At 30.5% G+C, this 25,433-nt stretch overlaps 4 protein-coding genes across 9 annotated transcripts; 2 read left to right on the top strand and 2 right to left on the bottom strand.

The window, feature by feature from the left end:
* Positions 1-432: 432 nt before the first annotated feature.
* On the bottom strand, positions 433-6,215 carry Cul4 (cullin 4). Its single transcript, XM_070314971.1, is given in 13 exon segments — positions 433-1,231; positions 1,458-1,610; positions 1,757-2,035; positions 2,129-2,359; positions 2,582-2,883; positions 3,038-3,230; positions 3,326-3,512; positions 3,636-3,782; positions 3,904-4,092; positions 4,169-4,532; positions 5,536-5,941; positions 5,944-6,007; positions 6,009-6,215. Coding segments are annotated over 13 exon segments (2,799 nt in total). The 5' UTR covers positions 6,197-6,215; the 3' UTR covers positions 433-1,135.
* An 812-nt stretch (positions 6,216-7,027) lies between these two features.
* LOC138944095 (tRNA (32-2'-O)-methyltransferase regulator THADA) lies at positions 7,028-17,652 on the top strand. 3 transcript variants are annotated; one of them, XM_070314968.1, is made up of 10 exons: positions 7,028-7,136; positions 7,331-7,394; positions 10,046-10,377; positions 10,455-11,347; positions 11,562-12,336; positions 12,802-13,216; positions 13,533-13,678; positions 13,811-13,962; positions 14,154-14,540; positions 14,641-17,652. In XM_070314968.1, exons 3-10 carry the CDS (start codon positions 10,315-10,317, stop codon positions 16,559-16,561), a joined length of 4,752 nt encoding a protein of 1,583 aa, XP_070171069.1. In that variant the 5' UTR covers positions 7,028-7,136; positions 7,331-7,394; positions 10,046-10,314; the 3' UTR covers positions 16,562-17,652. The 3 variants fall into 3 exon arrangements, with proteins under 3 accessions (XP_070171069.1, XP_070171070.1, XP_070171071.1); XM_070314969.1 differs by lacking the exon at positions 7,028-7,136 and having other exon boundaries at positions 7,149-7,394; positions 10,455-10,915; positions 11,237-11,347; XM_070314970.1 differs by lacking the exons at positions 7,028-7,136; positions 7,331-7,394; positions 10,046-10,377 and having other exon boundaries at positions 11,075-11,147; positions 11,237-11,347.
* Positions 7,876-9,702, top strand: LOC138944100 (cytochrome c oxidase assembly factor 6 homolog). Of its 2 annotated transcripts, XM_070314976.1 has the most exons (4): positions 7,876-7,894; positions 8,831-8,892; positions 9,185-9,326; positions 9,462-9,702. In XM_070314976.1, exons 3-4 carry the CDS (start codon positions 9,186-9,188, stop codon positions 9,555-9,557), a joined length of 237 nt encoding a protein of 78 aa, XP_070171077.1. In that variant the 5' UTR covers positions 7,876-7,894; positions 8,831-8,892; position 9,185; the 3' UTR covers positions 9,558-9,702. The 2 variants fall into 2 exon arrangements, with proteins under 2 accessions (XP_070171077.1, XP_070171078.1); XM_070314977.1 differs by lacking the exon at positions 7,876-7,894 and having other exon boundaries at positions 8,815-8,892.
* Positions 9,859-25,402, bottom strand: Corest (REST corepressor). Of its 3 annotated transcripts, none has more exons than XR_011448650.1 (11): positions 25,141-25,402; positions 24,655-24,723; positions 24,492-24,566; positions 24,195-24,409; positions 23,278-23,460; positions 22,478-22,588; positions 21,948-22,036; positions 21,402-21,576; positions 20,725-21,039; positions 20,446-20,605; positions 9,859-10,748 (listed from the first exon to the last, which is right to left on the bottom strand). XR_011448650.1 is itself a non-coding variant. In XM_070314975.1 (10 exons), the coding sequence occupies exons 1-10, from the start codon at positions 25,241-25,243 to the stop codon at positions 20,522-20,524; spliced, it is 1,419 nt and encodes a 472-aa protein (XP_070171076.1). In that variant the 5' UTR covers positions 25,244-25,402; the 3' UTR covers positions 20,235-20,521. The 3 variants fall into 3 exon arrangements, 1 of the variants encoding a protein (XP_070171076.1); XR_011448649.1 differs by lacking the exon at positions 9,859-10,748 and adding an exon at positions 19,853-20,217; XM_070314975.1 differs by lacking the exon at positions 9,859-10,748 and having other exon boundaries at positions 20,235-20,605.
* Positions 25,403-25,433: the final 31 nt, after the last annotated feature.

Genomic DNA, 25,433 nt, shown 5'->3' with positions numbered 1-25,433 from the left:
CGCAGAGTAGCTTTCCATTAAAAAGAGCCGAACATTTCCTGTTCTTTGCGCACACATTCGTATCAGTAACTTAATTTACAAATATATGGACACGAAACAAGCCACTGAATGATCATTTACTCTCGCATAGCAACATTTTCAATAATTGGACGACATACATATATCTTTTATTTTAATAACAATCGCGAATCCTACATCGTATAGAAGTTTTCTGCTTATTGAAATCTTATTTATTTCTTCATATAATTCTTCGTATAATTTTTAGAGATTCGATTCACGTTAAACTGCACATTTTATTTTTTATTCTACCGATTTAAAGTATGGACTTATGTATGCACTATATTTAAGGTAAAACTGCAGTGTATGTGTGTGTGTGTGTGTATATATATATATATATATATATATATATATATATATATATATATATATATATATATGTTTCAAGTTGTATTATCTTTATCCATAATTTTAAAGAATCCAGAGCAAATTTTATTTTAATTTTTTCTTTCTTTTAATATCTGAAAAGGCAATGAGAAGATACAGCAGAAATAATCTGTAGATTTGAAAGACAAGTACCACGATTGCATATGTATAGATGTAGTACGCTTTTTGTTATAAATACTGCACTGTTCACTTTTTGAATTAATTAATTATATTGCAATTGCACTCTTACTCTCTATTTTCATGGTAGTGTCACTGTATGTATATTATATTTAGCATCCTTTATTACATTTTTTTAATTGTAAGTATGCTGTGTAAAACTGTGTTGGCATAAAAAATTGTTATATTCTAATATGTCGCATATTATCGCATTCTGGTCCTTTCTTTTCTTACAAAATTCAGAAAAAACACAACACTGTTCAAAGGAGGACTGCAATCATTCAGCGTCTTTTATGCACTATGAAAATCAAAACGGGAAGTTCACACTGTGTTGAGCTTCTTTTCTTTTTCCTTTTATATAAACTGGTCACACGCGTTATAACTTTATGTTGACAGTCGGATTAATTATATAGTACCTTGCTTAAACTACAGCCTGTTCACATTCACAATAGACAAACACCAATAAACTCAATTTGCTAAAAAAATTAGCATCAATCCAATAATTCAACGATGTAACTTTGGCATTTGCTTTAGGTTACGCAACGTAATTATATTGATTTGCATTGTCCTTGTCACGCTCCATATAATCTCTGTCTATGAGAGATTCGATCCGTTTCTTTAAATCTGCAGGCTAAAAAAAATGAATATTCAATGAATTGATGTGAGGAATAAACATGGCATCAATACACTATATACATAGCATACTTAATTATAATTCACATATATGATGTTACAAATGTATCTGTCCAATTTCTCTTATAAAGATCATACACGATATTGTTTTAAACAGAAAATCGAATTCATCACATTTTATGCTAACATGACTATATCTGTTTTATATAAAAAAATATATATACCTTTACAGGAAACTTTAATTGATTATACAGTTCACTGATAAGAAGATTGTGTGTCAGTGTCTTTCTCATTTTCATAATTCTGACAATAGCAGCATCTATTTGATACTGTCTGTCTTGATATACTCTCTCTTCTGTTGCTTTTTGTTCTTCATTCTGGGAAGAAGAAAAAAAAAACTCAGATATAATTCTAAAGTAACTCCAATCAATTCATATCACATAATGTAAGCTTTTAACACATATAAATATATCCTGTAAGGTAAAAAGTTATAAAATTTATTGTATTGAATGTTAAATATTACCGTTTCTTTCATTTGGATTTGATTAATTTTAATCCTAAACAGTTTGTTTGTAAATTCCGCATTGAATACGAATCTGTCATTATCGGCGACATCTCGACCACGCGGATTCTTTTGAAGAACACGCGCTTTTCCGCATGCTAATGATTGGAGGGTTCTTCTCAATTCGCCGTCCTCGATATTTGTTGCGGCCTTGATATCCTCTAACGAGAGATTATCGGAATCGTTGAACAGGATTAAGACCAGTGCTTGAAACAATGACACTTGTAGCTCTTTATTACCCTATTTTCATATAGAAGATACTTATGCATTAGTTAATAATTGTATATTGTTTTTACAAACGCAATATCGTCGCTTTTTTTCTTTTTTAAATACCTGATTAAACCATGCTTTTAATACACAATGTCCTAAGGTCGGCTGCCATTGCAGTTTTCTACCGCTATGTTTTCCTAAGTAAAATTTATTAAATACATCTTGATACTGCACCATCTCCATCGGCAGGGTGACTTCCATCACAGGATATGTAGGCCAGTACCCCATAGTAAGTATAGATACAGTCAAGTCCAAATTATTTGCCATTAATTCACTCTGCAAATTCCCTGCATACTAGATAAAACAAAAATCAAAATAATATATTTTGTACAAGTCGATATGCATATTTAGCATTAAATACAGAATATGTGCGATAAATACAAAGTCGAGTAGTTAAAAAACAAATTACAAATTGAAAATTAATTAAAACAAATATATATATATATATATATATATATATATATATATATATATAATAAATTTCTTTCGCAGAATATGAATTATTATTTTCCTTACCTGTTTGAACGCGATATTAATATCTTTGCTAAGTTCCATGTCTTTGAACATTCCTTCCAATTTGCTGGTAAATCCACCACCGCATTCCTGTTTCAATTTAGATAACATTGACTTTTCAGCATCTACAGAAGCTGATTTTCCCACCAACAAGCGTTTAGCTAAATCCTTTTTGTAAAAAGCTTCGAAAACATCTTTCCCATGAATAAATCGAAAGAGTACCATAATTTTATCTAATAATCTCTCTAATTCCTCTTCCGTCGCTTCTTTGTTACCCGCACGTAATTTACAATCGACAAATTTAGCTGAAATCACATAAATATTTTCATTCTGTTTTCAATATGCATTCAAATTTCAGAATCGACGTTTAGAAACCAATAACATAATTGGAACAATTTTTTAAATAACTATTTGTATTGTATTATATTTGCAATTGATATAATATATCACATATATTACCTATTAATTCCGCTGGTTTATTTGCTCTTTGATTAATGAAAGCTTCAAAAGCTTCTTTTAAGCTATTTGCAAATTTTTCATTTTTATGAAAGCACGTATTAACTATATTATCCATTTTATCTTTAAAATCTAATAGCTCCTGTACCATTGTTTTATCTTTTTCAGGATCTATAACTATCGTCTTGCCTTTTTTCTAAAAAGATATAAAATTTAGATAAAATTTAGATAATGCATTACATATATAGATTTTCACTATATATCATTTATCATTAGTTCAAAAATATGTACCTTAATATAACAATTGAAATTCAAACAAAGTTCCACAAGGCCATTTTTTATCCGACTATATAAATTGTAAAGTAATGATAAATCGCTAATTCTATTTTCATCCAACAAACCACTTAAGCCTTTTTGTAAAATGCTAGTAATATGTTCAGATAATAATTGTTTTTCTACAGTATGTATAAGTGACCACCTGAAAAAGTTAATTAATTTTATAAAATTATTTGCAACAGTGTACCATTTAAGTCTTAATAATTCTCTATTTCATATAAAAGTATATTAAAGATATATGTATGAGAACAATAAAGAAATTTACTTGGTTGCTGTATCAAGATAATGCAACAGTCGCTCGTTTTCTTCTTGTAGACGTTTATCCACATGAGCCAAATATTCAGGAACATCGTGCTCGTTCATCAATCGTTGACCTTCAGCAGCATATAATCTTTCTGTAGCCACTAGGAACCTAAATAAGAAAGATAAAGTTGTATATTATAATATGCAAGTATCAAGATATTTTTGTAGCAACAATACTCGGTAAAATAAATAATAATAAACATATTTTGTTAAATATATCAACAATGTACTTTGTTTCGAAAGCCTCTTGGTAGATTTGCAGATCCGACAACATTCTTAACAACGATTTCAGAAGTGTTCGATCCACAGTGTCGCCCTGTCGTTCCTTTTCTATGAGCATGAGAAGACCCTCGACTGTGCGTGTTTGCACTAAATTATTCAGTACAATATGTAATCTAAAGAGATGCAATCCCATATCCCTGGAAAAGAAAATCGAATAAAGCAAACACAAATTGTTTACAAAGTTAACCTTTGGCAATATTTCCATAACATTACCAGATTGATGAAATACTAGGATTTTGTAAAACATATGTTCTGTCAAGATACAGGAAGATGCTCCTGATCATTATCATCTGCCTGCAATGTGATTGCCAACACTCGTTCATCTTTTTCAGAAATATATGTCTGTCCATGGATTCTGCCAAAAACTGCTCGATATTAGCCTTCACGTGAGATTCTGTCAGAATTGTCAAATTTGAGTAAAGTGTCGATGCCATTTTATGATTGCACATATTTTCAACTGCCTGATAAAGTTCTTCTAGAGAATAGCGGATGCTTTTGCTGGTTTGTATCGCAATCACAGCTTCCTGTAATTTTTCCCATGTTTGTTCTTGATAGTTCTCCGGTAATTTGGGTTTATCTAAAAGAAAATCATTGTAACTGAGAAACAAATAAAATATAAACAAAACAAAAGTTGACAGAATTAACATTTTTTTTTTTAAAGCTTATTTTTGAAATGATAAAAGTGATTTAAACATTTCTTTTTCGCGTGGTAAATGTGTGGTGTATGTGTATGTATGTGTATGTGTGTCATATATAATTATCTATTATATGTTTATATAGTACACAATTATACATATACTATTTATATATTCTTTTTGTTTGTCTAACATTTTAATGTTTTTTCAGATTTACGAAGTAATAATTTCAGGTAACGACTTTTCTCAATATAGAGATAGTAATAAAATACTAAAATATTTTCACAAATAGTTTCAAATGTTTCTTGAGCAATCTAAAAAGGTTATAGTATATAACAAGAATAGATGTTTGTACTGTGTAAAATTAAGAGATATAGATTAATTTAGTTTTATTTAATTTTACGTTAACTTTTGTGTGTAAATTATTTTATTTAACATATTTATTTAATTCCGAAACAATTGTTTTAATAACATAAGATTTACATATATAAGCGCAAGAAAAGCAAAATGTCAAGTCAAACTGTGAGAATCCATTTATAGATTTCTGCATTATAACATTATTACAATGTATAATCTATAAATAGACATTTATTGCGTCAATATGCTTTCTATATAAATCGCGATAAATGTTGCAATTAATTGTAATATAATACTCGATAACGCAAAAAATATCAGAAAAAGCTGATCTTTTGAGTTACGATATTTCGATATTCGTGTATTAGGTTATGTAGGTTTCGCTAAATGGAATAAAAACACTTCTCATCTTCAACACGATGCATAGTATCCAAAAGATCAAAGATTTCGCGTCAAATATCTCTGATATAAGAGAAAGAGAGCGAGAAAGAAACGAAAATATTACAACACTTGCGTATCTCCGTAGATGTCAACGGTTGACTTTGAGGTTATGTCAAAGTTATCTCAAGAGCGTTTATACTCTCCGCTTACTTTTGAAGTTCTTGATGACAAGTTTTTTAGCAGAACCGGGTTTCGTGTTCGCCAGACTAGGCGAGATCCTATTGTTGACGCCGTTCGGGTTGCCGACTGTCAACGCCGAAAAGTTAGCCCGCTTCTGCGTGTCGGTCGCCGTATCCGTCATGATGATGATCTTGTCACCCCCGATCTGATTCGGTTGCGCGAAGCCCGCAGCCGCGGACAGCTTGTAGCGCTTGGCAGCGCTCGCGTAATCCAGCACCACCGTAAGATCGGCGGCGGTGGCGGCAGCAGCAGCAACGGCAACAGCAACGGCGGCAGCGCTTGCGGTGGTTGCGGTAGTGGTGGAGGCCGCTCTCTTCACCTGTCTCGTGGCCAGAACCTGGGTACCGGTACCACCGGGCCTAGACATATGCGCGCATATTGTCCGGCCGTTGGCCCGGTCTTGGTGCAACGTGATTTTTTTCCTCTGTAGCGAACGATACGATTTGCGACGGTCTCTGTTTTTGCACTTTGTATCGTCGAGAAATTTATTTATCCACGGCACTCGCGTATAACGGATGACAGAATTCGCAACAATTGGCAACAGCCGCGTACATGTACATGAATGGTCACCCTTCTCTAGTCTATTTTTCTCAATTATCTCACCTATCGTATGTGTGTGTACGGACACCATAAAAATAAGAAATAATTGAGAGAGGAGTGTCCTTATCTCAGAGCCTATCCAGATGGATTTGCATAGTCGCATAAATATATGCATAAAGAAATCAATTGATCCATAAGCAAATGTATAATTAATGGATCAATCAATTTTCTTCTGCATATATTTACGCGACTATTCAAATCTGTCTGGATAGACCTTTAAAATGCATTCCGTTTGGCGCTACGAAAGTTTCGAAACATTTGAGTCTAATCGGGAATATGGGCGCGTTCAGAAAACACAACTGTTGAGCATCGTCTTGTCAACACTCGACGTTGATTTGTTGGTTCTAGAAGTAAGAACCAATCGCGTTCGATTGCTACTCAAAGGTTGTGTCTCCTGAACGCACTTCTTTAACAACAACATGGCGCAGCCAATCAGGAGTTTCTTACCTTTCTTCCATTTGTGAATAATCTTATTCAAATCCGCATTCTCTTCAATTATTATCTTGCTCCATGCTATTCATCGTATATTTTCTGTTATATTTTTTATACTTTTTATAAAGTTACGTTCCAAAACGATGTAAAATTTCCTCTTCGAGGAAAATTTTACTCGATGACCGGCCTGCAACCAATCAGAAACGCTCCAAAAAATTTCGAAACGGCCATCGAGTAAAATTTTCCTCGGAGAGTATATTTTGGGATGTAGCCTAAAGTGGAAGAAAAGTATGCTTTTTATATTTTGAAAATAGATAAAAAATAAATAGAATGCTAAAGTGAAAAGTACAGCCGAAAAAAAAAAAAATTTTTAATGTAATTCTTCCTCTCCAATTTATGTTTTCTCTCATACCTATTATTTATATTCAGTTCTCCAAAATCAACTTCAAATACTTCTTACGTATACCAAGCAATTATAAAAAAATTGCCTTATACAATATTATTAATTTCAGAAATTATGGGAATTCGATAAAGATAGGGTAAGATTAGAACTGATAACAAATTTGTGAATAGCGCGTATGTGGTATATAATAGATTCTGCAAGTTACATATGAATGAATAAAACCTTCATAGCCGATGAATTGACCAGCAAGTTTAACTATTAAAAATCATCGACAATACAACAAAGTTTACTTTTAATCTACCAGCAACATTAAATGATTGTTTTATATAGATAGCACGAATTATCATCAGCTGTTATTGCGTTTTCACGTCATTGATACACAATTTAGAATCAGGTTAGTTGAATCTCTTCATATGATGCATAAATTATTATTAAACCATTTCAGATTTATGAGTGTATATCCAGTAAATATATATCGCGAAATGTTTTCCTGAAGAGACGAATAATCATTTTGCAATATACGTATATAGCGCAATATGTAGCTGACTTTTGATTACATTTACATAATCTTATTCATAATTCTAAACTTAGAGGTTATACTGTATTATTAAAAAAAAAGATTATTTTGCCTTCTTACAACATTATTATTTCTAAAATCAGGATGTAATATAATAGCGATTTGCTTTTATGGTAATTTCTTGTTGAGTGGATGTCATTATATTTTCCAAAGTTTTGGTTACATAAGCACACATACACCCACATACATAGATTATGTGTGATATACTTTTTCGAAAATCTATTTTTATATAGTCAAAAATAAACTTTAAGTAAATTTTACTAAAGTCAGTTAGTGAGTGACAATAATAGGAATATGTGATCTCTATACCAGAACGCGTAATTGTTTCCTTTAGATTTCATAGTTCTGTCATACAAATGCACTATATTCTATTGGATTATTAAAATTAAAGAAATATATATCTGTACACATAGATAGAATTTTGAATAACTTACACTCTTAACATATGTTTAAATTTAAAAAATATATATGTAATTGCAACACTTTTCTCTTCAATATCATTTCTCTGTTTATAGGATTTTATTAAATTTATATTCCATTTTTTTCTGAGTAATTTCTTATATATATATATATATATATATATATATATATATATATAACATATAAATACAAGAAATTATATATATATATATATAATTTCTTGTATTTTTTCACTTTTAACAATTTCATGATATTATAAAATATATATCTTAAATTTTATATCATATATTTACATTACTTTACATTTACATAATGTTAATTAATTATTATATAAGATTGATTGAAATGTAAGTCATATTTTATCACATTAATAGATTCATACAAAGAATTCGTCAGTTTTTTATATTTAATACTTTTAATTGTTTATGTCTATTAATGTTCGTGATTATGAGAAAATAGAGAATACATTTTCATAATAAATTTATCTATGTTATAATATTTTACAAGTTTTGATAAAACATTAGAGAAGAGAAAGAAAAAGTGAGAGTAAACAGAAAGAAAGAGATTAATACAACATTTGAAAATATTTTTTGTTTAAGAATTATATAATATAAATAATATTTTTTTTGTTATGATTTTGATTAAAATAGATTTTTTGAAATAATAAAATAATTAATAATTTTTTATTGCACTCTGATTCAAATCAGTTTTTTCTATTTTTATCAAAATTGTAATAAAAATAAATTAATAATTTACAAAAATATATTCAATATATATGCTTCTTATTTCTTTGTTATAACGTTGTATATTTTATTATGCATTAATGACTCTAGTTTTAAAGTGAGTGAGTGAATTTTTTATGAAATTGCTCCAATAAAAAAACTAAGCATTATAGGTAAGTATATATTCCTAGATGTACATGTTGCTGTCATATTTATTTATATAATTATTAATATGAAAATTTCTTACATGACAATTTATTATGAAGAATGTTGATCTAAACTTATACCAAATTAAATAAATTTACTATGTACATTAAAGTTCATCCATAGAATTTATAATTATGCCATTTATCTATTTCATATATATCTTTAGATATACCTAGAAAAAAAAACTTATTAGAAAAATAATAATTACAAAAGGCAAATACATGTTTGAGTAACTCTTTTTCTATATTTATGTTACAGAATGTCTTTCCCAAATAAAGAAGATCGTTTGAATTGTTGGAGTCGCAGGGACAAATATTGGCAATGTTTGGATGAAGGCAAATCTCAAGTAGAGTGTATAGAATTTAGGAAACAATATGAAAAATTTTGTCCATCTCAATGGGTACGTATCACAAATAGTAAACCTATCATAATAATTCTAAAATAATATGTTCAGTACATACTTTGTACTTAACATGGTAAAAAATCGATTTTTTTTTCAATTATCTAACAATTTTTCTATGCCACTGTTATGCAGGTGAAACACTTTGATCGTAAGAGAGATTACTTGAAGTTCAAAGAGCAAATAGAGAAGGGGGGGTATGTTCCTGAAGAGCCAAAGGAAAGATACTAATCTATCGATTGTGTATTCCATTGTAGCAATTTACAATTGAACTGTTAATATTAGCTGTTAAACAATTAATCTCATACATTATTACATACAAATGTTTTTTGACTTTACATTGTTATCTTTATTCTATTGGATCATATAATAAACAAGATGCTTAAAAATAACACAGGACAATGGTTTTATTGAGAAATTCTATTATCCTTAACCGGTATTTCGCAAAAACTCTGTAAAGCCATTTTAAAATTCTTTTTATCTTAGTATATAATCTTAAATACACTAAGCTAATCTGTTAATTATTTCGATATGCTTTTATAACTATATACTTAAACTAATATAATTTCTCTTTCTTATAAAATATTTTATAATTTCGTCGTACAGCTTTTTGCGGTTTTGATCATAACTTGATTACTTTTACGTCATCTTTTTTCGTTTCTTTTTTCTCTTTGATTAGTATTGTTCATAAGAACGTGATTATTCTCCATTAATTACAGGATACATTGCCTCGACGGTGGGACGCAAAGTTCGGAAAGATCTGATTTGCCGGAGCAATTCGATAAGAAGAGCCAAGCAGTTCTCGGTTTACAAGCGACAAATAAAGATTTACATTAAACTAAAAATATTTTAATATCACAATCGAAAGAAAGAGAGATATATATTATGAAATAAAAGTCTAAAAGAGGAAAATAAATTGTAAACTATTGTCGCGCGTTATTATTTTTACTTTACGAAATAAGGGGGGACACTCCTTAAATGCTAAAACATGAAACTGGATGATGTATTCAACAAATTGCAAAATTGTCAAGATGATGTACCGATTTTTCGAGTTAGTATTCTCTTTCTTTGTTATTTAAATGAAATATTTTATCTTAATTTAGTGATATTTTTATCTTTTTTGTTCAGAAATTGATAAGCACTGTATCCTCGCATAATCCCTGTGCGGGCGGAAATGTGAAAGAATGCCAGAAGATTTTGATGTATATTATGGAGATAATTAGTAGTAATTCCGAATTAGGAAACGAGCGTGCCCTGTTAGCATGTCACACGTTCTACGCTTTGCTTTCGATGCATTGTGATTCGCGATGTCTCATCGTAATGCATTTTCAAAAACTGAATTCCCATGATTTATGCTTCCTTGAAAGGCGGTATAGCATTTTCGATCTTGAGCTGTTCAAACTACTGAACGCCTATGGATATCTGCAGGCGATTCAGAAAGACATGCATTTTGAATACGATGCTCTTTTACTTATGTTTGATGTAATATACAGGAACTGTATGAAATACACGAGATATTCTTACTTCGCGTACAAAATATTATATGTATGGTTGAAAAAGTTGAAGCAGACATCCAATTTGCGCTTTTGGTACGAAAACAATTGTATAGTAGAACGAAAATTAGAAGCTGTCATATTTTCTAATTGGTCAAATGCGCTTAATGATATATGCAAGCAAAATGCCCAAATTTTCAATATATATCTTCGGATAATGTTACAAAAATATAAAAAACCATTTATCGATAATATATGGCACAATTGCATTTTATATGTGCCGTGGCAAAACAAAATAAAGTATATTATTTTGATGGAAATTTATCAAGTATGGGATTTTGGATACTATGTTATGAAAAATCCACAATATTTATCCGAGTTGTGCATTAGTTTAACCAGAAATTCTTTGCGCTATAGCGGTACGAAATTTTACCTGGCAATTTTAAGGAAACTCAGCGAGGATGAATGGAAGAAATCGTTTGGAGAAGTTATGAAATTTATTATTAATTTTTGGGAGTCGGGAAAACAGTAAGTTTGTAGGCTAATTTTGTATTGATTACTTTTTCTTTGATCACCGATAATTGTTATATTTGATTTTCTGCTTCTAGAACTTGACAACTATACCAAAAAGCTTCCTATAATATTCATACGATTCCTTTTATGTGCAAAATATATTCTCTGTTCAATTCACAATATTTTCCAGTACTAAAACACGCTTTAATCCCAATTTCTTTTTTCGCAGTGAGGATCACAACGCTCTTCAATCGTTGTTTAAATACTGGCTCGAACCGACTATAGAAATGCACAGGAATGTCTTGCCGTTTTTATGGGAATTGTGTGGCGATTTGCAAGGATGCTTCTTTCGTTCGCATCTGCAAAGAGCAGCCGCTAAATTACGCATTGAACTGCCAGAAATGGATAAAATTGATCATTATATAAACGACAAAGAGGAAATTGTACGATTAAACGCCTTCGCTGTTCTTTGTTATCGTGTTGTCAATTTGATCGACATTGGAAACGACATGGATCCATTTTTTCAAATAAAACGATTTCTATGGTTTAACGCTAACGCTGCAACGATATTCATGAGAGAAGGGATAATGAAATATTTCAAAATATTGTGTTCAAATATTTTAAAAGTGATTAGCGTTAAAGCCGCTGATGTACAGTCCATCTCTAAGTTCATAGAATGGCTGTACGAATATTTTTTGGATTGTTTCGAAATTGGTTCATGTTACCAACGCAAGATTTTCGCTTTAAATTTGTATAGAATTCTGCTCTCTTTTACAAATGGGAACTCGCACGAGAGCTGCACTCATCATGGGGAATGCCTTCGTTATGTAACGGCAATCGACAAACACTTGAAAACCACAAACAATTGGAAGTTTACTGACAAAGAAAGTTTGTTTCTGTTATTGAGACTCGTATTAGATTCTGCTCTCGATATCAGACAATTAGCTACTGGTCTTATTCTGGAATATTTTGAAAAAGATGTTTTATCAGCCATGGAAAAACACGTAAGAAATCTGTCATGATATATTATGTATTTATATTTGAATGTTTTACACTTTTTGCAATGTCTCTAAAAGAAATTTAAAAAAGAAATTAAAGATTAAAGAGCATATTTTTAGATAAATTTTTCCCATAATAAGTTTCATTGAACTTTTTTTTAATAATTTTAATAATTTTTTTACTAATTTTTTAAATAATTTTCACATTTTTAATATTTCAAAAATCTTAATAAGTTAGTTTTAATTTAAATTTCTGTTCTAGTAAACTTCACTTAAAATTGAATCTAGAATAACAGATCTAGAAGAACAGTTATTTATTCTTATCTAACATAATTTAACTTGCAAAAATTTTTTGTGTAAACTTTCAATTTATAACTCGAAAACTATATTAATATATTTTTGTTCAGAAAAAAATCCGATATTGACCAAAGACCAAAATTTTTGAATTTTTATGAAAAATTTTTTTTTTAGATACTGTATAATTGTGCATGGGAGCACTGCAATTCTTCCAAGTTCTATAAAGTCGAAAGTGGAGCAGCTCTTATAAAGATAATGGCACATTGGTTGGCCTTGAATGAAATTTATAAAGATGTCACTTCAACATTTTCCCATGAGTGTAATAATATTCTCGCTTATTCAAGTTACTCAGAATTTTTATTGCACGAAGCTCGATGTCAATTGGCACAAATGAAAAGCGATATTTTGAAAGCTATTGCCCACAATAGACCTTTTTATGGTGTGCTGACTGCTTTGCTGTCAATCGCTTTTCGTGCTGGTCCAGAGAATTGGATCTTAACATCGGAATTTACAGAGGAAATACTATACTTTTTGAAAGATGCCATCAACTTCTTTTTATCTACATTATCTACAAAAACATCGGATATAGGTATCGCAAAGTATCTGTAATAATATTAGCTACATAGGGTACATTATAGCTATTGCCATCATCAAATTTAAAGATAGATCATGATTATTAACAGGAATTAGTAATAATTTGTTAGCTTATAATTATTGATGGTAAATCATATTTAAAAACATGTTCTTGATTAATAAGATTGCTTAAAGTTAAAATAATATTGGTTATTTTATATTTTATATCAATGTTACTAATAAATTGTTACTCATTAAGAGAGAGAGAGAGAGAGAGAGAGAGAAGGAAAGAGAGAATTATATAATTTCGCAATTTGTAAAATTTTGTTTAGTTTATTCGTCCTCATTTGCGGAAATGGGATTAGCTATCGATGAAAAAATTAAGACCAGTGAAATAGAGACTTCTAATAATTATGACGAATTGCAATTATCACCGGCACATCAAGTGCTTATTTCGTGTATCTGGATGTCCTTAAAGGTACATATATATATATAAGCGCTTATATAATTAGTTGAATATATTGTAATAAAATAATTTATGTGTGTGTGCTATAGTTATATATAAGTAATACAATCCAATAATAAAATAAATAATATAATTTTCACGCAGGTATCGTGTGAGATCATCAGTGAAATCGGGATGTTGATGAAATCGAATTCACAAGTAAAATATTCCATGGATATTATTGTTACTGTATTATTGAAGTGTCGGCACAAAGGCGTAGTGGAATCTACTGGAGTGGCGATTGCGAATTTAGCCAGGTAAAGATCCTTTTCCGAGATAAAATCTTAATATAATATAATAATTAATGTATTAATCTCACTGCAATGTAAGTGCTCATTATTGAGATCATGCGGTATATGAAATAGGAATAATCAACTTAAGTACTAATCAATTAACGATTACCTATTTCCTATAATAATTATCTATATTAATTAATGATTTGCTTTAGATGTTTATATGACCAAAAGGAATACTCCGAGCTGCCGAGAGCATATCTGGCCAGTTTGTTGGAGGAGGACGCGAGAAAATCATTGCACTTAACACGACGAGGTGCCGGATTGTCGATCATGTTTCATAGATTGGTCGTCAGCGATAATCGGAGAGATCGACCTACAGTCCATTTCGCGGTGCAGATGTTATTACGCTCGCTAAAAAACTTTTCGATGACGACCGTTAGAGAAGTAGAGCTCGGACAAGACTCACCGTGGGCGAAACGCTTGTACTTTTTGCGGATGTTGGTCGCCGATAAGGAGATACATGCGCAATTAGTCCCGTATATGGAGGACATTTGTTTAACGTGTTTTGAGTACATGAAATCTGATGTTTGGATCGTAAGGTAAAGCAACATAATATAGTAGTTTCTTTAATTTGTTATTCTTTCATTTCGATAATCTTTTGTATATTTCTATTCGTCATATACACATATGCCATTTCAGGAACGCGAGCTTGCAACTGTACGGCGTAGTAGTGCCGAGATTGGTGGGTCAGTGCTCCGAGAAAAGCTTGGACGGAGAGTTGAATTTTGGCTACGATTACTCCGTTAATCATTTCGTTACGCATTATCCAACGCTGGCGAGTCGCGTGTACGCCCAGTTGCGAGACGTATCAAAGATACGCGATATTTCAAACGCGGCGTTACGTTCCTATTCAAGCGTCGCGCATATCCTCGTACTATTATCGAAATTGTCGACAAGCGACTGCGATCTCATTGATTATCCCGCGGCGATTGTATTCATAAAGAAAATCAAACGTTTGTTGCTCATCTCTTTTCTTAGTAATCCGATGATGTATATCAGACAATTAGCGGCTAAAGTATACACGGCTTTCACGCCTGTCACGAGTATCTATTCTACCTTAGAACCGATCGCCAATGCAACTTTTTCCCACGACACTAATATGTCGCATGGATACTTATTAACTTACAGATATTTAAGAAAAAAAGCCATCGATAATACTGAAAATTCCATATGGTATAAGATGGCAGATCTTATACCATATGGTAGTGAACTAGAGTGGGGTCCGGCAATATCAAAATTTGATATTGCCGGTCGACACATATTAATATCGCAGATATGGAATTGTATGTATAAACAACAGGAAACCGCACAACCATGTTATATGTTGGAAACATTGTTTCTACAGGAATCACCTTTGTTTCTACAGGAATCATCTTTGTTTTCTTGGTATACATATTTCAATATGTTATTCTCTAATTTACCGACAATTGAATGTATGATATCGTCGCAAAAGATCCAACCAGGATTTTTTCAATTTATTGGATATTGGGCGCGACTGTACGCGACATATCACGTTAAATCGAATTGCGCAATCTTTAACCGAGAGATCATACACAATATTCTGAATTCAAATTGTACAGAACAAGGTATTGAATTCCTAAATGGTTTATCACATTGCGTTCCTTTATTAGAATTTATTCTTAAATACTTGATATCGATGAGCAAAAATCGTCACCAATTACTATTCAACGAAACAATAACTTTCACATTGAACACTATAAAGCATGCTAGTTTGGAAAATAACAAATTAAAGTTTGACAAGATAATAGAAGAGTTTGATGGGATGATTGATTCGAGTATAATTCGCGTGAGAAATTCATTGATCTTAGCTTTTTCCAAGAGCGAGACGCTGATAAATCAAGTGCTGTCATATGTTTTCGATGTATGTATGAATGAAAAACAATCGGCGAGATTGGCGGCGGCCGAATACATCGAGCTTGCGCTACATCGTCACGGAGAGTTGGGGAATAGCAACAAATTGACGATTATGCGATGCTGCTTGATTCTGCTGAAAGATGAAATCGTCGAGATACGCGAGATCGTCTCGACCGCGTTACAGAGGTACGCATTCCACGAACACGTCGATTTCACATACTATCGAATGCAACACGAAGAGATCGCGTACCAACAGCTCTTATCGGACATTATTCGACTCGAATTGATTGCTGATGATGGTATGGACTTTATACAACACTTCACATGCGCTATACACGAAGATGTCGATTTTAATGCGACGATCGAAAATCCATTCAATGACGATAGTATTTTTTACAGAGAAGAATCTAAATTTTTAAATATTTGTTTTTTTCTTTATGATACTTCGAACAATAATCGCGATAATCGTTTCGATACCACATACGACGTGATACAAACGTGCATCGACGACAATATATGTACGAGACATTTCAGGAAACTCCGAGAGAAAGCTGGTTTTAGATACGATGATTTGAAAATGATTTTGTATTTGAAAGAGACGGATTATCTAGCGCGGAAAAGAGATGTTGTCGTACGACAGCGGGAGTTATTCTCAACTATCTACGCTTCCCATTTGAAACCGTAAAATGTACAATTATAAATGTATACAATTATATCTTACACAATTTGGTTATTTACAGTTTTAAGATAATGCAACTTCTGTGCAGAAAACTGATTAGTTAATAATATTTATCTCAATTTCTAAATCTGTAAAAAGATCATTGTGGTTTATCAAAATTGATTTTCCACTTAGGTTCACTTGATATCAATTTTTTGCATATTAAAAACAGCAAATTGTAGTTAGGCACATTGCAACCATTAAGATAACACCGAGTGAAACTAATATAATAACATTAACTGATTCAGTTATCTAAAAACGGACTTGCACGTTTTGCATTTCACAGCTGCAATTATCGCAAATTACTTCATCAATGAACTGACATGTATAATTTGATCAAGTTAATAGAAGTAGGAAATAATAAAAATGTGCCGATAATTAATACAAGATTATTATGGATTCTCTAGATAAAATTATACAATAATGAAAAATCTAGCTCGTAGAACATAATTAGAAAACTGATTATACGACAAAGTGTTTGAAGGATTTTATACATTATATATCTTAAATCTATCGATTAATAGGTAATAGTAATTCTAATTACATTGTATCCTCGAAAGAAAATATAAGAAACAAATAATTTTATACAATTTGTTGCATAATACGTAAGACATATTTAATTAATTACATGTGTACAGTTTACAGGTAGCCAAATGTTCGATACACACATTCCCAGCAATGTATATAAACAAATAGACTTTATCGATCTTTATACATTTACATTACAACACTACGAGTTGTTTTTTCTATCTCTATAAGATAATCCTTTCTCGTCATTATATATAACATAGCCGTTCATACATAATGACAGATAATTTCAATTTCAATAATTTATAATTTCAATTTTTTCTTGTAAACGTCCGCGCTAGAGATGATAGCGAAGACTTTTACATTACTCGTATCATGATATATTTCAAACAATTCCAAATGTATATGCACAGCAAAAATTTACTTTATTAAATTCCTTGTTTTTTACATAAGATAAAGAAATTATCTAGAGGATTTTGCATATGCATATTCGTGTATCAAATCTATAATCACATAGCACGTTCCTTATCTTTTACATTAATACAATCGAATATTTTCCTACGATGAATTCTTAGAAAGATATGCGCGAGTATATAAAAATGTCAAAAAGCTTAATATGAAAATAAATAAAACGCAATATATACGAAGTTATACGTAATGTTTTGTAAAACGTTTCGCAGAGATACGAAAATTTAATATTTTAGAAAAAAATTGATTTATGATAGAAATAGAACTGAGATTTTTCATATAAAAGTCATGCGTTTCTCATATGACGATAATGCGCGCCTTCGCATATATCAACTAATAATTTATCTAAGTCTTTTTTAATATAACGATATCTTTCACTCTGATAAACACACTAATGTCCTTCGCTTTTATATTCATCATCTCAATCATTAAGATTTATCGCGTTTGTATGAGATGTATCACTTTTATCGGTGGTAATGATATAAGTATGTACACATTGTGATGAGAATACCATAACATGATTTATGCATATATCAGAATATATATTAATTTTCCATGTATGCTCTAACATATGCACTTAAACATATATTTAAAAAGTATCATTTTTTAAATAACTTTTCTTAAAACTTTTCATAGCAATGAAGCAATTTAAATTATTTTATTATTATTATCTTTTAAATATGTGAAAAAAGAGATATCCTTTCATTTAGAAAATGTGATTCTGTTAATGTGAATTAATTGTGATTGAGATCTTGCAAAGCATGCACAAAATATGTGAACAATTATATGTGTAATCTGAACAGCATTGTTTTGGCTCCTCTCTGTGTAGATATCTATTTAATAATTTTTTCACTATAATTAAATGTAGTTATAATTAAATATAGATTTGAGAAACTAAATCTCTGCCTGCCTACATATTTAATTTAGACTTCCATATTTAATCTAATGTTTGATCTAATAGTAATTATCAGCTATATACATGTTTTGTCGTGAAAAATATGTGTTTAATAAGAGTAGCATTGGATTTGTTGACATTTTCCGAACCTGCAATAATATGTCAATAGACACACTGCTTGTTCAAACTCAATGAGAGATTTTCAAGTGGCGTACGCGATAGTTTCGCGTACCCTGCGTCACAAAAGGGATGATATCAAGGCACCTCAGTGTAAAAAAAAGAAACAAAAATTTCGGCCGATTTAGCATCTACATTGCATGTAAATCATATACTAGTCTTAATTTATTTCACATGTGTATCGTCATCTACTATCATGCCGCTATATTCGTAAACAGGAAGCTGGTGCAGTTGTGTGAATGGTTTCGTATATATTATCTACATTATACTGATACACGAAAACATATTTAATACTTAATTGCTATCGATTTTATAAATAAAGTTTTGCGAAATGTGCGCTCTCTATTATTATCTGGAGTGTTATTATCAATAAATAGATTTACAATAGGAATTTATAATAAAACTCAAAGTTTTCATATAGAAACTATGCAGAAGGATGCATCATCGCTTTATAAAATTTCTGTAAATCTCTTTGCAGGCACGCGTATTATCTCTTCACCATAATGACTTCTTATTAACATGTATATGTATACATTTTATGAAATTACGACGGCATCATGTATACATTTTAACATCATAATTTTTAATAGATTATAACACTTATACATTAGTATATGTTTTTCTATTCATGAAATTAAATTCGAGATGTACTCTTCTGCTTTCCGATCATATTTTCTTATAATTCGAAAGATTATCAATATTATGATTACTGTATAATTAATTTTTTTTTTCAATTATAAGAAACATGTAAGTTATATGTGAAATTTATAATTATAAAAAGAAAGATGTATGTATATATTTTAAATGCCTGATATCTTTTATATATATATTGCTCTCGTAATCGTTCATCGAAAAAATACCAAATGTTGATTATTGATTATTGCCACTAGTAAAAATAAAAAGGGTTTTAAATAAAAGTATCAGAAAACTTAAGAAGAGAAAAAAACTATAAAAGAAGAGGAAAAACGTCCAGACTATTGAAATTATTATGAGATTAATTAAAAGACATTCAAATGATACAAAGTATACACGAGAGTGTATAGTAACAGTTTTACTATGCTTGAAAAGAGGGTGAAACTATCATTAAAGATATTTAAATACTAAAACACTTGGAAACTTTGCAATTCAGTAGAACACTTTTACACATTATTTCTAATCCATAGAATCCTTTCAATTTAACATTTTTATGTGTTTGATAATTTATCATCTTATATAGCAATTTCCTCAAATGAGATCAATTTTTATCTTGCATTGTCCTAAGTTTTATATGCATATCATTTAAAGAACAATAAAATATTATGCTTAAATAACATACAAAAAAGAAAAATAATTTTCTACATGCAATATGATATTCACGAAAACAATATTGAAGATTTACTTGTAAATTTTATGTAAGTTATACCTGATAATATGTATAGTGCATGCATATTGTTTGAAGCATTTCGTGGCTACGTTTATATACATTTTTTTTTATATATATTCTTGGTGTAAACTTCAATATTTTTGACATTATGCGATTATACTGTCTTCATACAAATAAATGATCGATTTTCAGCTTTAAATACAAAAAATATAATTCATTATAGAGATAGGCTTATTTTGATTAAGATAAATGTCATTTTTATATGTAATTTTATATAATTTATACATATGGATTATCCTCGTATTACACTGTCATTCAAATTTAAATTTTTAAAACAAATTCGTGTATATTACACCATAGATAAAATGACGCAATCAAATAAGAAGAAAAGAGCAAACATTAATAAATTTAATCAAGTACCTTTCGATTATCGATTATTATCGCTGATTCTGCAATTACTCTTTTCTCGTTTTGTACTTGGGGTTATATTCATTTGTTATTTAGTAGCTTGTGCAGCCCCAATGGAAGTTTTTCCCTTCTGAGATGACTCTGCGGTATCATTTGATTGGTCAACATCCATCTGTGGAAAAATTCCATTAAATTATTAATTTGATTCTCATACAGAATTCCTATCCACATCCTTTATATATAACAAAAATATATATAAAAAAATTTGTATATTGTTACGATAAAACGTACCTTTTCCTCTTTTTCATCCTCGATCACTATGGGACCGTTTTCAGCCTCGAATTCTTTTAGAACCGCATCCAAATTATATCTCCGTCGATAATTAACGAAAAATGATCGTAAATGTGCCTCGGTTTTGGTTCCAATAACTTCAGCGATCGCGGCGAAATCCTTTCCGTATTTTCTGATACCTTGAACGGCCAATAACAATTCATCGTTTGTCCAACGAGCATTTATACGGCTCGATACTTCCGGCGGTCGTAGATGGTCAATACCGTCGACAGTCTTCCGCTTCAGTGCACTCACTTGTTGTTTGTTGGCTTGTATCTGTGATTTCGAATAAATTATATAAAATTATACACATATTACACGATGCATAATTATGTGTGAATAACATAGTGTAGCCATAATCTAATTAAAAATAATATACAATATCATCAATATATCAATCAATATACATGTTGAAAGTGTTCGAATGCTCACAACTTTAAATTTTTAAAAGTCTTACTTCACAATAGTATTAAAAAAATGTCGAACTAACATATGTGTATCTCATCTATTAGTAGTTTGAAATACAAATATTCGTGTAATCGCTCTCGTCATTCATTATAATCATATAGAGAATAAAAGGGAAATGTATCCACACGACGTATATTGCAAGAACTTTTTATTTCTACTCATCAACATACTTGACGCTTTAGGCTCACGATCTCAGTGTCGATCGCTTGCAAACTGTTGTTGGCTTGGTTTGGTTGACCAGCCAAAGCCGCCAAATCATCATGATTCACAACCAACCCCCGAGGTGGCTTTCTTTTATTCGTACGACCCGGCATGGAAGTTAATGGTCTTGCTACACCGGTGCGCCTAAACCATCAGAAAATGTTTTTAAAACTAATGATTTCAAGACTATGGGAATACGAAGCTAATCTATACTGTGTCTCAATGTCACTAAAATCAACTGGAAACCATTAATGGGGATGTAAATTAAAACGATTATACCGAATAACCATTCTTCGAGGATATTCATAAGTCTGCTTAAACATCAATAAATATATTTATCTCTGTAAAAAAAATTATCGTTAAAATTAAAGAGACGGCGAGTTGTTCCAACGATTTTCTCATATGAATATCCTCCCAGCTGTTTACTGACAATGAGTTGTGTAGGAGATTTATTTATTTGCTAACATTGGCATTAATTAAATTGAATTAATTTGATTTACGTTACATTCACTGACCTCCAATGTAGATAGCAGCTATGACACGCGTGTCCTTTGGGCGTCGCACGAACACTATGGCATGCAACGCCACAGTTGCTACACGAGCCCTACAACACATAACACCCTTTTTAAGACAAAAATTTTGGTACCCCCCCCCCCATTCATATTTTGTAATTATCATTTATTCCGTTTTTGGATAGATTGGAAGAAAGTCATCAAAATAATTCATGTATCCCGTTCTCTATAAACAAGTGCATATTTTCGTACTTTTCATAGTAGGTTCAATTATTCACAACAGTATTGATCAATTCAATCAAGCTAAATATCGCATATATGTATACATATTTCGAAACTTTTTCTACTCTATTCATTTCCTCAGTAAGGTTTCAGCCTATTTCAATATCCAAAAAAAATTTGATTGAAAAGAAAACATTTATATATTATGCCAGTGTAGCAATAATCTATGTAATGCATTGAAAATAGCAAAACACAGTAGTGAAGCGTATTATACTATGTATGTGAGTGTGGGTAAGGTTTAGGCTGAGTACCTGAACCTGAGGGGCGTTTTCCGAGTCGGATGGGGCCTTAGCATCAGTGCCTTGACTTCCTGGCACAGCTTGGTTCTTTCCACGGCGAATTCCGCGGTGGATCGTCCATTTCTGGAACGTTCCACATTTACGTTCACATACCGATGTAACCGTCTAACTAAACTATTGCTTATCTCTTATATGTGCAAAACATTTAGATAGGTTAAACGTTCTTTTTTTTTTAATATCACGCGTGTGAAAAAATATCGTAAAATTTTCATTTGTATATGTTATAAATTTTTTATATCCTACATATATATATAAAAATATTTATATACGACGATTTCTTGTTACCATTAATGTTACATAACATTGCTTCTTTTATCCGCTTCGATTATAATCATAATGTCTTATCGTGTGGATACATTTTTTTTAATATAAGTTTTAAAACTGTTATATTATTCTCCATATTACCAATTTGTGCCACAGTATAATTATTTGCAATATAATCGCACAAAACAGCCAGAACAGTAAGCTTGTACACAAAGAAACATATTTATAAGAGAATGGAAAGAAAAAGAGAGATATTAATTAGATATGATAAAGAATTAGGAAAAACAAAGAATCTCCTTTTGCTGAAATTATTGCATTTAATGTTAGACTCTATTCTGTCTTTTAGATTTATATATCTGTATTAAAATGCTATCGTTTAAAATAAGAAAAAAAAAAAAAGAAAGAAAAAAATGTTTTTTACGTAAAACAAAATAGAGCACATGCATTAAATTTTATTGCTCAAATTAGTTTTTCAAACAATTTCTTACTTTTTCTTCAGACTCGCTATCCGTGTTGGAACCGAGCTCGCTTCCGTTTTCGCTGCCATTCTCGCCTTCTTTGCAGCCGCTTGTCAATTTACGTGCTTGCCTGTCCATTAATGATGTCCTACTTCGTGTTTTTTTCCAGCCATAATAGTACTTGACGAGGCTTGCAATAGATTTGTCAGGGAGCTGTATACATAAATCATCACAAATATAAATCGTTTATATAAATCTTAACATCTAAAATATTACAGAATTATATATTCTAATATATTCCTTTCTCTCTCACTTTTTCTATATTTAATTGTATAAATTTCATTTTAAATAATTTGTAAGTTTAATTATATATATGTGTGTGTGTGTGTGTGTGTGTGTGTGTGTGTATGTGTAAAATTTAAAAGCGTCAATGCATATATGTTTATTTCCTAAAATCTTTGATATCATATTATCATTAATATATAAAAAAATTAATATTAATTTTCATTATGTTCTAATTATATTTACATGTGATTTTATTGTATATAATTATAAAAAAGATATCGCGATATAACCACAATTATCATGTTTTTAAGTTTTATATTATCAGATAGCTTATTCTCAAGAGAAAAATCTCTCAATAAATAAAACTTTTTCGATTTACTAAATAAAACAAAATAAAAAATAAGAATTTTTTTATTAATTTAAAAAAGCATTATATATTCAAAATCACTTTTCTTAGCATATTCTAAAAAATTATTAAAATGTTGTACAAGTTCTATAATACTTAAATCTAAACATAACTAGTTAAAAAAATATATATTGTTAATTACTATTTTCATATTGTATTAAATAGCTTTTCATAGAACATATAATGAATAGAAATTAGGTCTCAAAAAGATCTAAATATCATAGAATATTTTATAAATAAATAAATAAAATTGTACCATTTGTCGAATGCGATGAAAACTCTTGCCATGAAATTGAAATGCTTGCTCAAATAATACTTTATCTTCAACCGTCCATTCATCAGGAAATGGTGTGAAATTTGCTAGATCCAGAACTGCACGTTCCAAATTATGTTTATGCCAAAATAGCATTCCCAATGCCTGTTCTCCATTATAACCATATTTTTCTTTAGCTAATATAATGTATTCATCAACTAGAAAAGACAAAAAACATGTTAGTTAAACATAAATTTTTGTTTGTACAAATTAATTGATACATAAGTCTTCATTACTTACGTTTCTGATCCGGTATATCTGTGGTTGGTGACCAAACTAATAATGCTCTATCAGGACATTGATCCAATCTACGTTCTAAAATATATAATGCCATATTGAATACAAGTTTTGTGCTATTTAATTCTACATTTTTGAAAATTATACATATATAAAAATTAAATACCATTAACAGGAACAAGTTCAGGAACAATCACTTGGTAATCTCGTCCAACTCTTATTTTCTCTGCCGGAACTTGCAAAACATTATACGGTTAATGTTTCTGTCAGATTATATATAATAAATAAGATTTTATATTTTTTACCATTTAACTAATTTAATTTTTTCATTTTTTTCATCTATATATGTATATAGAAAAGTGGTGTCATTTTTAGACTACATTATTAATATCACAATAAAGGAATATTTCTTTTTAGAAGACTTTTTTAAATGTAAATACAAAAGATAATAATTGCCATTCCAAGCAATATTTGCATCTATAAAAGATGTTTAAATGAAAAAAAGTGGAGCGCGTAATTTGAAGATCTGGATTAAGATGAAACTGTCCTGATTCAACAAACATCAAATAAAATCTTTGCGCAAAATAGACGTTATAATAGCTGATAATCAAGACATCTGTAGCGATAGCGATAACATGAAAATAGGTGATACCTCCATCCTCCTCGCTGGAAGATTCCGTCTGTGCGTTAGGGCTGGGGCCTCGCGATCTGCGACCGTTTCGTACATTTTCCGAGTTTCTCTCTGCCAAGACCATCGTCGTGATGGCTTGCTCGTTAATTGAATCGAATATCAATTACCGTTGTAGCAAAATGATGTATTAGAGAGATGCGTTAACAGAAAATCCCTTGCGAATGTGTGATGGAACATACAGCATACAGCCCACTTACAGTTCGCTTCGAAACTGCACGACGATATCGAGTCAGGTCAAAATTCCTCAAAGCGGC

The sequence above is a fragment of the Polyergus mexicanus genome, unplaced genomic scaffold (assembly GCF_030449975.1).
Source record: "Polyergus mexicanus isolate NDT 795.1 unplaced genomic scaffold, iyPolMexi1.0 SCAF_87, whole genome shotgun sequence".
Classification (NCBI taxonomy): domain Eukaryota; kingdom Metazoa; phylum Arthropoda; class Insecta; order Hymenoptera; family Formicidae; genus Polyergus; species Polyergus mexicanus.
Note: the sequence above shows the minus strand (reverse complement) of the source record. Positions and strands in the feature narration are given on the sequence as shown.

Coding starts and splice junctions, on each gene's coding strand:
- LOC138944100 (XM_070314976.1), top strand. CDS start 9,186: ATGTCTTTCCCAAATAAAGAAGATCGTTTGAATTGTTGGAGTCGCAGG. Junction 9,327..9,461: donor AATTTTGTCCATCTCAATGG/GTACGTATCACA, acceptor ACTGTTATGCAG/GTGAAACACTTTGATCGTAA.
- LOC138944095 (XM_070314968.1), top strand. CDS start 10,315: ATGAAACTGGATGATGTATTCAACAAATTGCAAAATTGTCAAGATGAT. Junction 10,378..10,454: donor ATGATGTACCGATTTTTCGA/GTTAGTATTCTC, acceptor TTTTTTGTTCAG/AAATTGATAAGCACTGTATC. Junction 13,679..13,810: donor GTATCTGGATGTCCTTAAAG/GTACATATATAT, acceptor ATTTTCACGCAG/GTATCGTGTGAGATCATCAG.
- Corest (XM_070314975.1), bottom strand. CDS start 25,243: ATGGTCTTGGCAGAGAGAAACTCGGAAAATGTACGAAACGGTCGCAGA. Junction 24,724..25,140: donor TTCCAGCGAGGAGGATGGAG/GTATCACCTATT, acceptor ATGTTTTGCAAG/TTCCGGCAGAGAAAATAAGA. Junction 22,037..22,477: donor AAAACGCCCCTCAGGTTCAG/GTACTCAGCCTA, acceptor TATGTGTTGTAG/GGCTCGTGTAGCAACTGTGG.